Below are 11,299 nucleotides of genomic sequence, written 5' to 3' on the forward strand. Positions count from 1 at the left end.
CAAACACTGGGAGATGCCACATGCTTCCTTCAAGCTGCTTGTCAGCTGAAGAAAGACTTGCCTGGGGGACGTAGAATGACATAAAACGACCATAAATCTGCCATTCTCTCCGAAATGCACCAGAGGCGTGCTGCAGGCAAGAAAACATAACTCATCAAATGGATGAAATTGGAGTCATTTTCATAAGTGTGTGAAACAGCAGTTGCTTTGTATTGTTGCTGTGTCAGGCAGGAGCTGTCATATTTTGCATCAGTGAGTTCATACAGCTTCATTTTATCTTAAATGAGTATTTATGGTCACTTTGACTGTTGGGGACATTATTTGTGTTTAGACTGTCAAATTACAAGGAGACAAGGCTTTTCATAAATGTTACATGAATGGGGACAAGTAGCTTGTCCCCCTGACATCTCTCGAGGTGGTAAGTATGTGTTGCTAGGTACTTATTGGTTTATTGATTTGTTGGTTTATAACATGTTAAGTTGGACTTTATTTGTTCATAGAGGGGAGATTGGTTGTGCAGCAGTAAAAACAGTAATACAGTCTCTTAATTAATCACGTATCATAAAATGTCAAGAATATAGTAAAAATGTTCCTAGGTGTCGTCAACAGATTGCCTGTTTTGTCAGACTAACAGTCCAAAACAGGCGTGTTTCAGTGTTGTCTTATCCAATTCTGAGATCCAACAGTTGTCCAGTGCAGACATCAACCTGTCCTTTGTTTACTCCTCTACCTTCTCTCTGCAAACAGTGGCCATTAGTGCCACAATCTGTCAGACCAAAAGTTGCAACCAAGAATCTGTCCCTAACCTTGAAGGGCTCGCCTGCCCCTCTGGCTTTTTGTCATTTACTGACGGTTCCCATCGTGACCCAGACGGGCCTCATTAGCTTTCTGGCAGCGGCAGCGACCGCAGTGCTAACATACTTTGTCTCACCACCACATCCCGACCTGGCCGGGCTGATTTGGCTGACATTCACTGCCCCGTCTGTGACCCTTTGGCAGGGATCCACAGACCTGAGCCTGAACCTACCTGCTCATATCCTCCTCCTCCTCCTCTTCCTCCTCCTCTTCCTCGGCTCCAGTCGCTGCAGGCAGAGCTCCCATTGTCCCCAGCTAGCTCTCACCGTGAACTTCACTCATACTGAAGTGAGAAACTCAATGTGTCATATTCACTGTGTTTCTCCCTCTGTGCTTCTCTCTCTCGTCTCCTGTCTCCAAGGTGACCACAGACCTTAGGCAAAAATGCACAGACTCTCACACAGGGACGTCTGCCTCAGCCCCGCTGGCGGCTGGAATCATCGCGCTGGCTCTGGAGGCCAAGTGAGTGAGAACGACACATCCTCATCTGAAAGACTATATAGCTATTTTCCTAGCCAGTATGCTATAACAGTAAAAGAAATTCAAGAATGTAAACACTTTTCAAGTTTAATTTCACTCGTGGTGTGTGTCTGTGTGCGTGCATTCCTGTCTGCAAGTGTGCACGCGTGTCTGGGAGTCGTTGTTGGCCTAAATCCCAGCCTAGAAATTCTCTCCTCAGCAAATTAAGCTTTTGATAATTAGTTAATTAGCAAGACAAATCAGCAGCTGCAGCCCACGCAGACATCTGAATACCTGTAGGGCCGCTATAGTGAAGATTTTAACTCGAGAACGCCTCTCATTATCGCTCACTCAGGACGCCAGGTGTCAGAATCCAAGTTTCTGTCAGCTGCACTAATGTGTGCTCCATTATGTTCGTATCTTTAGTCATATCTGTGTGTGTGGGGGGGTGTGTGGGTGTGTGTGTGAGTGTGATAAGTCCTCTTATCAGTCTGCAGTCTTCCACTCACGCATCATTTTTCTTTATTTCCACATTAGGGATTAGCTGACAGGTATCAAATCAAATCTTGTGTGACCTCAAAGCCACATTTTAGTTCAGATACACATCCTCAGCGTATCAGGCTGATCTCAGCAACCGTCGCCTCTGACTGACAGCAAAGGTTTACACCATGTTGAAACATCTTTCATGTTCAACACCAAACTGGAGTAGATATTTGTCAGCGAGCAGCCGCACCCCTCCTGACAGGCAGCAGTAATAACAGGATAGCTAGTTTATCAGACTGGGACCACACTGGAATTCACAGAGATGGAATCATTTAATAGGCAGAGTGTTTTGGCTTTCTGGTGTTTTATTATTTAATAATTTCCCCCTTCGCTCTCAGCTGAGGTGACATTGAGTGGATGGGGGATCTTGTCCATTAATAACACATGAGAGGATGTGAGATGTGAATGCTGATGCGGAGGTGATGCGCCACAGTGCAATTCTGTGTTTCTATTTCTGTCTGTGGTGTTGCACCAGTGTGATTCATGGTTTGACTATCTTAACCAACGGAGCAGTGTTTTCCTCACTGGTGACTGAAAGCCTTCTCCTCTAGATGCTTCTCTGCTGTGCTCCTTGATAAAAAGAAACATTTATGGGGCTCCCACTTTGTGGTATGTGACCAGCACCTTCTTCAAATCCCAGACCTCATTAGAAACTATCATTACAGAGTGGTCTAGACACAGTCCTCCACGGTATTGTATCCGCTGTTTTACTGTGTTCCCTGACCTTTCAACACAATAGTTATAATGCACCTTTAGTACTGGTGTTCTGCGCCGGTGTTAAAACCATAATGTGAGCCCATTTCTTTGTTATGTTTGACTGACATACCCCTCTGGGCTCCCTCTAAGTCTCAGTATAATATTTCAGAAATGTATGGCTGTCCTCTCTATATATATGCTCAGCCCTCACATTTCAGGTGTATCCACAGACTCCTGACCTTTTCCATATCCCATTGCTCCTCACCTTTCCTCTGCTGTATTGCTGTACAGAGTAGGTCAGGGTAACCTGGCTTTTCTCATAATGCATAATGTAGGAAGTAATATATCCAGTTATTACATGACAGAAAGTCAATGCAGTTTGCCCTGCTCTCCTTCCTGTGTCTGTGCAGCATGAACCTGACCTGGAGGGACATGCAGCACCTGGTGGTGAGAACGTCCCAGCCGGGACACCTCAGCGCCGTAGACTGGAGGACAAACGGAGTGGGACGCAGAGGTAGAGGCTGGCTTGTCCAAATGAAGCGCAGATGGCATCATGCTATATTTGTGCCTGTATCCCGGGTTCACAATGGGACATTTGGAGCACAGAAAAAGATGACTCATATTTATTTTATATCATATTAATGTGCATGAATCATATTCGGCAGAGTTCACTATCATGAATTGAAGAAGAATCATTCGATTGAAGCAAACTCAAATCTATGCTGCGCACATTAAATGTATTATACGTTTGCTCTCATGCACAAAAGCAACTTCTCTCAGTCTCCCTGCACTGTGCACTAATTAATCCTTCGAGACACCACTGCTCTGTGCGCTCTCAAGTTTGCCTGCAATACGACAAAGCATTTCAGTGAACCACAATTTCAGCCAATAAAACGGAAGCAGAATATTTAATCATTCGTGATTGGCTTTTGATCCGATCGGTAGTAGGAATTTTGGTTATTAAGGAAATTGGGAAGCAATGAGATAAGGGCACAGACAGCCACATGTAGTAGTTCGTACAGTCTTTGTTAAGCCTCTACTTTATGACCCTTAATGAAATTCCACTTGTAAGTCTCAACCTCGTTGTCCTCTGAAGGGATGATCCTAATAACGTTCAAACTTGGAGTAGTTGACTATTCTGAAGTTAAGATAACATAACACAATCTGTAAGGTTAAACATTACAGGACATTTATTGTATATGATGACGCAGCGATGTTAACATTAGTGCTTGTTTTATATAACGACATGAAGTTGCAGTGCAAATTATGTCAGTATGTAATTGGAATATGTTAATTAATAGATAAATAATAATAAGTTTAACGTTGAGTGTTTCTGGAGCTGACTCATGAGGGTGGCAGTGTTTAATCAACTAATCGCCTTATTGCACTAATCCTTAATCCTGGTAAGATACCAGGCAAACCCCTGCTAGATGAGCAGAGGCTAACTAAGCTAGTTATGATTTGGCAGTTGCCAGCTGTTGCATCAAGTGCAACTGAGATTTACTGACATGTTTTTTTGTTTGCTACAATAAACCACCACCAGTCCAAAAAAGCTGCAACACTGTGTAAAACATAAACAAAACTGAAACTGACAGCCAACTAACAGCCAGAGCCACAAACTGTGAACAACAGTCTCCTTTTCATCTAACTTATAAATGTGATTTTGTCATTGGCCACCCAACAAACATTCACTGCATGTGTCAATGTCCAGGCTGGATAATTGATTAGCTGCTCAGCTGCACTACATTAGACAACATGTTAACGTACCTGTCGCCCTCTAACAACACACACTATATGTAGGCTGCAGTTTGCTCTCTGTGTCTGTTCAGAATCAGAATCTGTTTTTTATTGCCAAGTAGATCTGCAAAGAGACACGACCCTCCACCCAGCTAATGAAAGAAACAGCAGCCCGCACTTAAAACTTTCAACAATATAACAGGTGCGCGGTAGTGGCAGGAATCAAAAATAAAAACCTCCGGCACCCACAGAGAACATCCTTCTTTTTATGGTGGGTAAAATAAATTAAAAGACAACCTGTTCTGACGAGTGCTGGAGTTTCTTTCCTCTACCCAGCTGAGTTTTTTTATTAAAAACAAAAAATGATTGACACATATATACGTAAATAAACACATTTACATTATTTTTTTGATGTCAAAATGTGATTTCAGTTGGACATAGTTCCTGAACATTCATGCGGGTTCAGTTAAAGGTCAGTGTTTTTGATGTGACACTGTTTATAATGGCAGGCTCAGGACTGAGGAACAAACACAACACCTAGTATTACTGTAAAGAGAGGAGAGCTGACTGACGGTAATTTCTCTGTCTCTGATGTTATCTCCGCCATCAGCCTGCCACTCTGTTTATCCCTCTTTTTTTCTCCACAGTGAGTCATTCGTACGGTTATGGGCTCCTGGACGCAGGCGCTATGGTTGCTTTGGCACAGAACTGGACCACAGTCAGGCTGCAGCATCAGTGTGTTCTCAACATGCTCACAGAACCGAGGTGAGAAGGGTGACTTGAAGCTATGTGTGTGTGTGTGTGTGTCTGTATTTGTGCGTACTACAGTGAGTTTTAGTCTCATTATGAGCACTTGCTACTCTGTCATCCAGCTCAGCTTGATAGATGTCACCGTATTGTGCTCGGAGCTGCGACGGTCGCTTAGATTTGCAGCACAGCTCTATTGTCTGTGTCCATTTCTTCAGCCACACAACATTAACCGCTCTCCTCCCCCTTCACTTGTCAAACCTGCAGAGACATCGGGAACAAGCTGGTGTTCAGCAAGAGCGTTGATGCCTGCTGGGGACGACCGGAGTATGTCAGCTCTCTGGAACACGTTCAGGCTCGCCTCACTCTCTCACACAACCAGAGAGGAAAATTGGCCATTCATCTCATCAGCCCACTGGGCACACGCTCCACCCTGCTGTTCCCCAGGTAAAAACACACCACTACAAACACCAACAGCTGAACTCTAATATAAATCTCTCTTTGTCTGTGTCCCTCTGTGTGTGTGCCTCAATTTTACTCATGCACACATACGCCCACAAGCAGTCTCGCTAAGTAAAAACGCACCTTTTTGCTTTCCAGCACAGAAAAATAACACAAACACCTTCATCACTACCACTTTTCTCTCAGGCCCAATGACTTCTCCTCGGAGGGATTCAACGACTGGGCCTTTATGACCACCCACTCATGGGACGAGGATCCTCAAGGGGAATGGACCCTGGAAATAGAGAACGTGGCGGCTAATGGTCGTGACTATGGTAACCCCACTCTTCGCCATTAATTGTTCAGCCTGGCCGCATCACATTCGTGCCATCATTAACTGCCCCCTCATCAACTCAAGTCCTCTTGCATATTTTTCATGCTACTCTAAATAGCCTCTCTTCAGTCCCCATTTTCTTGTGCCCCTCTCTAATGATTCAGTACGTACAGTTTTTTTTTTTTTTTTTTTGGTTCCCACAGGCAGCGTCTGTCACACATCCGGATTAAAACCTTACAGAAAAATATTCTTCTGCGAGGATGTGGTTGGCAACCTTTTGATTATCAACTTGAGAATGTTTTTTTTCCTCTCAACTATCGAGCTGCATTTTCAAACGGCAGCACATCGTCCAGAAGAGGCAACTCGTTAAGACCCGGAGCTTTCTTCTGATTTTTGTTTGCTCTGGGCAGCCAGGAAAATAAAAAAGGACCCTATCTCTATCCTCTGCTGGTGTTTATCCTCCTCCGGTGTTGTTTTTGGACACTCTCATCACTTGTTCCCTTTCCTTCCACCCCCATATCCTCTTCTCAGCCAGTTCACACTGTTCCCGCTCTCAAAAAGTGTTACATTGACATTCTCTTCCGCATCTTAATACTCCCCCCCTCCTTCTGTCTCTCCCTCTCTCTCAGGTGTGTTGAGTCAGTTCACCCTCATCCTGTGGGGGATCGGACCCAGCGTCGTCAACCCCTCCTCATCTGACTTCCCGCGGCCGTCCAACAACAGCTGCAAGACCTTTGACGCCCAGCAGATCTGCATAGGTGAGCTCACTCCGCCGACGCACAAACTTTGAACAGGAGCCACTTAAACAGAATGGGCTCATTTGTATTAGCGCTGGCACAAAGGCAGTGTTACAAAGCAGGCTTTCGGTCAGACTGTGTTGGGTGTTTCAACTTGCGAAAAGCGAGTGTTGTGAATACAGATTGCCCATTTACAAGCCTCTCGTGAATCTGTTTACGAGCGCACTCTGAATATGCACATTGCCATATGTCATAACAGTTTAAATCAGAGTGTGGGACGTATGGAGGAGCAGCAGGGGGAGATTATAACTTCGTCACTGCAAGAGGTGCTATGTTGTCAACAACTACTGAGGAAGATGAGTCCCTCGTTGAAAGGCAGATAAGGTCGGAGGCTTCGTTCTGCTTCCAAGCATTCAGACGCTTCCTTCTTAATCATCCCAGACTTCTCCATAATTTACTTACAATCTACATTTCTACAGTCTCTGGCAATGCTTGATTTTACAGGGCCCTATTTCCTAATAACTTCCTAGAAATGAGCTGAAAAGTTCTGGAAACGACTTATTAATCTGGTGATAATTATGTCGAGAGAAAAGACACATCTTTCAGTCAGTCCCAGGGGATCAGTTAAAAATTCAAAAACCTTTTTTTTTTAATGTTTAACAGTTTTCATTATTTCAACGGCGATAACATAAAAAAAAGAAAGCGATAACTTCTTAATCCTTTATGACTATGCTCCATATAAAGATGAGGCATTCGATGTTTTACCTGAACTTTGTGATGCCAGCAACACATTTCAAACAAGGTGGGACGGGGCAACGAAAGACTGGGAAAACACCTGTTTGGGACATTCCTCAGGTGAACGAGTTCATTGGTGACAGGTGATAGTGTCATGATTGGGTATAAAAGGGTCATCTTCCAAAGGCTCGTTCGTTCACCACTCTGTGAGAAAGGATATTGCTCGACGGGATCAGGACACTTTGTAAAACTGTTGTCAGTAATCTGTTTGTTTGCAGTCTCTTTTTTATTTACATTTCACACCGCATGCAAGTGTTTTTGTTATCGGGGTGATTTGCATTTATTTAATTGGCAGTTCTCTCGAGTAAATTCCTTCGGAAACCAAACACCTGCTTGTAGACTGTGCCCAACTGCTGTACAGTTTGTTCAGTAACTTTAAAATCATTTCCGGATCTTTTCACAAGCACTCAAATTAGATCTGTTATCAAATATTATGTGCACCGTCTTTGAACTCATTGTGTTCATTTAATTAAAGAAAAAAAACTAATTGGGGCCGAAATGATTAGATTACTTCATTAGTAAAACAACAGAACATTAATTGGCAAATATTGTGATAAAATATTTTTCCTCTGAGTTGTTTTTCAAGCAAAAATACTAAAGATTTGATAATTCCACCTTTTTAAATATGAGAATAAGCTGCTTTTCTTTGTCTTATACTGTTGTTAACTGAAAGACTTTGGATTGTTGGTCGAACAAAAAAGCGATTTGAAGACACACTCTATTCTTCAATATTCTCTGACCTTTACAGACCAAATGATTAATCAGTGAATCAATAAAATAATCGGCAGATAATGAAAAATGTGTTTCCTGCAGACCTAAATTGTAGACTCTGTAGTTCTTTGCAGTAAAACTTCCAGGAACAATTGTTTCGGATGTTATGGGACCAGTTATCTTCAGATGCCATTTTCATCATGTTTTATTGGATCTCATAAGACTTAACTTCCCGTATGCTTTTATCTCGCTCCATCTAGAGTGCAGCCCCGGCTTCTCCCTCTTCCTCCAGGGTTGTATGAAGCTGTGTCCGCCGGGCTTCACCTCGGGGCCGCAGCTCCTCAACCTCTCCCTGGAGAATTGGGTGGACTTGTCCTCCGTCCAGGCCTGCCTGCCCTGCAACACCGCCTGCCTCACCTGCTCTGGCACCGGGCCCACAGACTGCCTGTCCTGCCCACCTCACAGCCACCTGGTCCTCACCTCCTGCCTGCACCAGAACCAGGTCCAGCGTAAGTCCCCACAAGCTGGGGGACTCCAGGGCGACGGAGCCCAGGCACCGGTGGAGACACCAGCAGCAGCAGACGACAGCGGAGGGGGCGAGGAACCGCCGGGGCTCAGCGTAGCTCCGTCCACTCGGCTGCCTGCTGTCGTGGCCGTGCTCAGCTGTGCATTCATCCTGGCTGCCTTCGGCGGGGTCTTCCTCTTGCTTCAGAAGCGCTCAGGTGGCGCTTCCTTAGGCTGGAGGACCAAACTGCCCTCTGTGTATTCAGAGACGAGGGGGGTGCGGGTGGGCTTTGGTTTTGGCTTCGCCCAAGGACGGGAGAGGAACGCACGGATATGCTACAAGGGGATCCCCACTGTGTGGGGGGATGAGGACATGATCGCCTACCAGTCTGAATCAGACAGCGAGGAAGTGGACGGTCACAGCGAGAGGACAGCTTTTATCAAGACGCAGAGTGCGATCTAGCTGAACCCGCATCAGCATTTAGATCCGGCTGTATGGAGCACATACGTGGAGGGGAATCACACAGGCTCAGAAAAAAAACACAAAGCGCTGGCCTTACCGTCCCATGAGCACCCCGTCCAAATGCATTAAGGAGTCAGTCTTTTGTTTCTTCATGTATTTATTTGTTAATTTATCTTATGTGTTTAATATTTGGATGTCAGATGTATTCGGTGTGCATTTGAGTCTTTTCCACCCATATAAGGTGTTATGCAGCTGCTTACTTTAACTTTAATGACCTGCCTGACCTGAATCTGTCCAATTTGTCAAAAGCACTTTTCAAAGATTTTGTTTTTCCCTCCCAGAGACAGAACAGTCAAAATCAAAGCAGCACAGGCAGATTTATCCTGACTACTGGTCCCAAGTATAGGTAAGAGTCCCAGTAACTCTGAATCCTACATTTCCCATAATGCAACTTAATAGTATCATAGCAAATCCACATGTCTTTAAAGCTCCAAAGCCCCATTTTCTGGGGAAAAATAACGCAGTCTCTGAGCCCAGTAACCACTCAGAGCTCAAAATAACCCTGATGTCTTCTTTGGGGTTATTTTTTTCAGACTCTTCTTCCTGAACTTGAGAAGATATTATATAACTGTTTTCACAGGCTGAGAAGTACTCTCTGTGACGAGTAAACTGATCTCGACGTGTAAAACGATTGGAGTGTCCCTGTACGCATCAGATTTGTCCCCGACACAAACATCTGGCACATCAGCACAGGCAGATAGTAATAAATCTGCGTTGTGATATTTTTATCAGATTCCCCCGGCAGATTGCGGGACCAGGGGTCGTGCAGTCGACGCGCTGTTCATTAATAGTGAGAAAACTTTAAATTGAAGATTTGGGCTGCGCACTGGGACGGCGTAATAAAACATCCCGCTGGCTGTTTGATAAGCAGGAAACTGTGGAGGATGCTCTGTTTTCAATCAAGGCACAGTGGGAATTGCCGCCGCAGCATAGGCATAGCAGATATATCAGGCGCAAAATCTCATTGACTTGTAGAAGACGCTGCTTTTGAATAAAAAAAAAAAACTTTGCCCAAAGCTGCTTGGCTGACCTTTACAACATTTTTCTACTTGGTTGCTGCTGGTAAGAAATAAGATCATTTTCTCTTCATTCTCCCCACAGACAGTGCACATATTGATTTTGGGCTTTCTCTCCCAGAACATCTTCATCAGTCGTAAATCTCATCCCTTTTCTCTTGTGAGTGCCATACATTGAAACACAAGTGTCTACTTTTATTTCATGTTTGTCAGCACTGAAAACTTGCCACCACACAAGTTGGATCAAAGCCTTCTTGGATCTTAAGGCCAGACGGTGATAAAGAAATGAAGAGATATTGTCTCGCATTTTCTATGTTTGTTTTATATCCTTTTTTATTTAACTGACAGTGGATGTTAATATTGTGGAGATCAGTTTCATGCTGGAATAAAACGACTTTGGCTGTTGCATAAATAGACTCTGTGCGCCTTTTACTGCCAGATTTGAAAACCTTTAGGGTTTTATGCATCTTAAATGCAGCCCCTGACATGCAAAAACACCACCCAAGAGAACAGATGGCTCATCACTTCTTCATGGCCGTATATCATTGTTGCGCGTGTGTTCACTCCGGGCGTTCAGCTTTAAGAGGCTTGCCAGCATTCTGTCTTCTCCTTACCATCCAGTTGCAGCGAGCGCTGCGGCTGCCAAAAAAAGCCTTCAAGAAACTGTTTTTCCCAGGCTTCAATATGGTGTCGTTTAAATTAATATAAATGGAAAAGGTTTGTATGCAGGCGGGAAAACAGTGCCCGCCGGTTGCAGCTTTGTTCATTAGCAGCTTTCCTCTGTAACACCCTCCACAGACGCAGGTAACTGGGTTCAGGGGTGGAGGTACATTCATTCTGTGGCCCGTAATTAGATCTGCTGGGAGAGCTCGCTGCACAATTCAGTGACCTCTCAGATGCGTCATGTTTTGCATTACAAATGTGCACGTGTGGAAGTAAAGGTGTGTGTGAATGGGCTTGTTTTAGCCTTGGGAAAAAAAAGCAGTTTGAACTCCTTTTATCTCCTCTTTCACACCTTCATTACATGTTTCCACGAGCTGTGATCAGTTTTTGTACCTTTTTTTTTTTCCCTCCGTGCCCTTTAGCTCGTATTAATTGGCTGCCATGTTCTGTTCAATGCCGCCCACTAACAAGGCTTGGCAACAAGAAATATTAGATTAATTAAAACAACAAATCAGCTCCCCATTAGGTGATTTCACAT

At 44.3% G+C, this 11,299-nt stretch overlaps 1 protein-coding gene across 2 annotated transcripts in view; it reads left to right on the forward strand.

The window, feature by feature from the left end:
• Window positions 1-10,510, forward strand: part of furinb (furin (paired basic amino acid cleaving enzyme) b) — an 84,636-nt gene extending 74,126 nt beyond the window's left edge. For both annotated transcript variants that reach the window (XM_084365045.1, XM_084365046.1), the window contains 7 exons: window positions 1,217-1,317; window positions 2,964-3,067; window positions 4,938-5,055; window positions 5,305-5,484; window positions 5,686-5,813; window positions 6,442-6,570; window positions 8,316-10,510. In XM_084365045.1, coding sequence (XP_084221171.1) covers window positions 1,217-1,317; window positions 2,964-3,067; window positions 4,938-5,055; window positions 5,305-5,484; window positions 5,686-5,813; window positions 6,442-6,570; window positions 8,316-9,022 — 1,467 coding nt within the window. In that variant the 3' untranslated portion in view covers window positions 9,023-10,510. The remainder of the gene's footprint in view (window positions 1-1,216; window positions 1,318-2,963; window positions 3,068-4,937; window positions 5,056-5,304; window positions 5,485-5,685; window positions 5,814-6,441; window positions 6,571-8,315) is intronic.
• Window positions 10,511-11,299: the final 789 nt, after the last annotated feature.

The sequence above is a fragment of the Pagrus pagrus genome, assembly GCF_965226575.1.
Source record: "Pagrus pagrus genome assembly, chromosome: 10".
In the NCBI taxonomy this organism is placed as follows: domain Eukaryota; kingdom Metazoa; phylum Chordata; class Actinopteri; order Spariformes; family Sparidae; genus Pagrus; species Pagrus pagrus.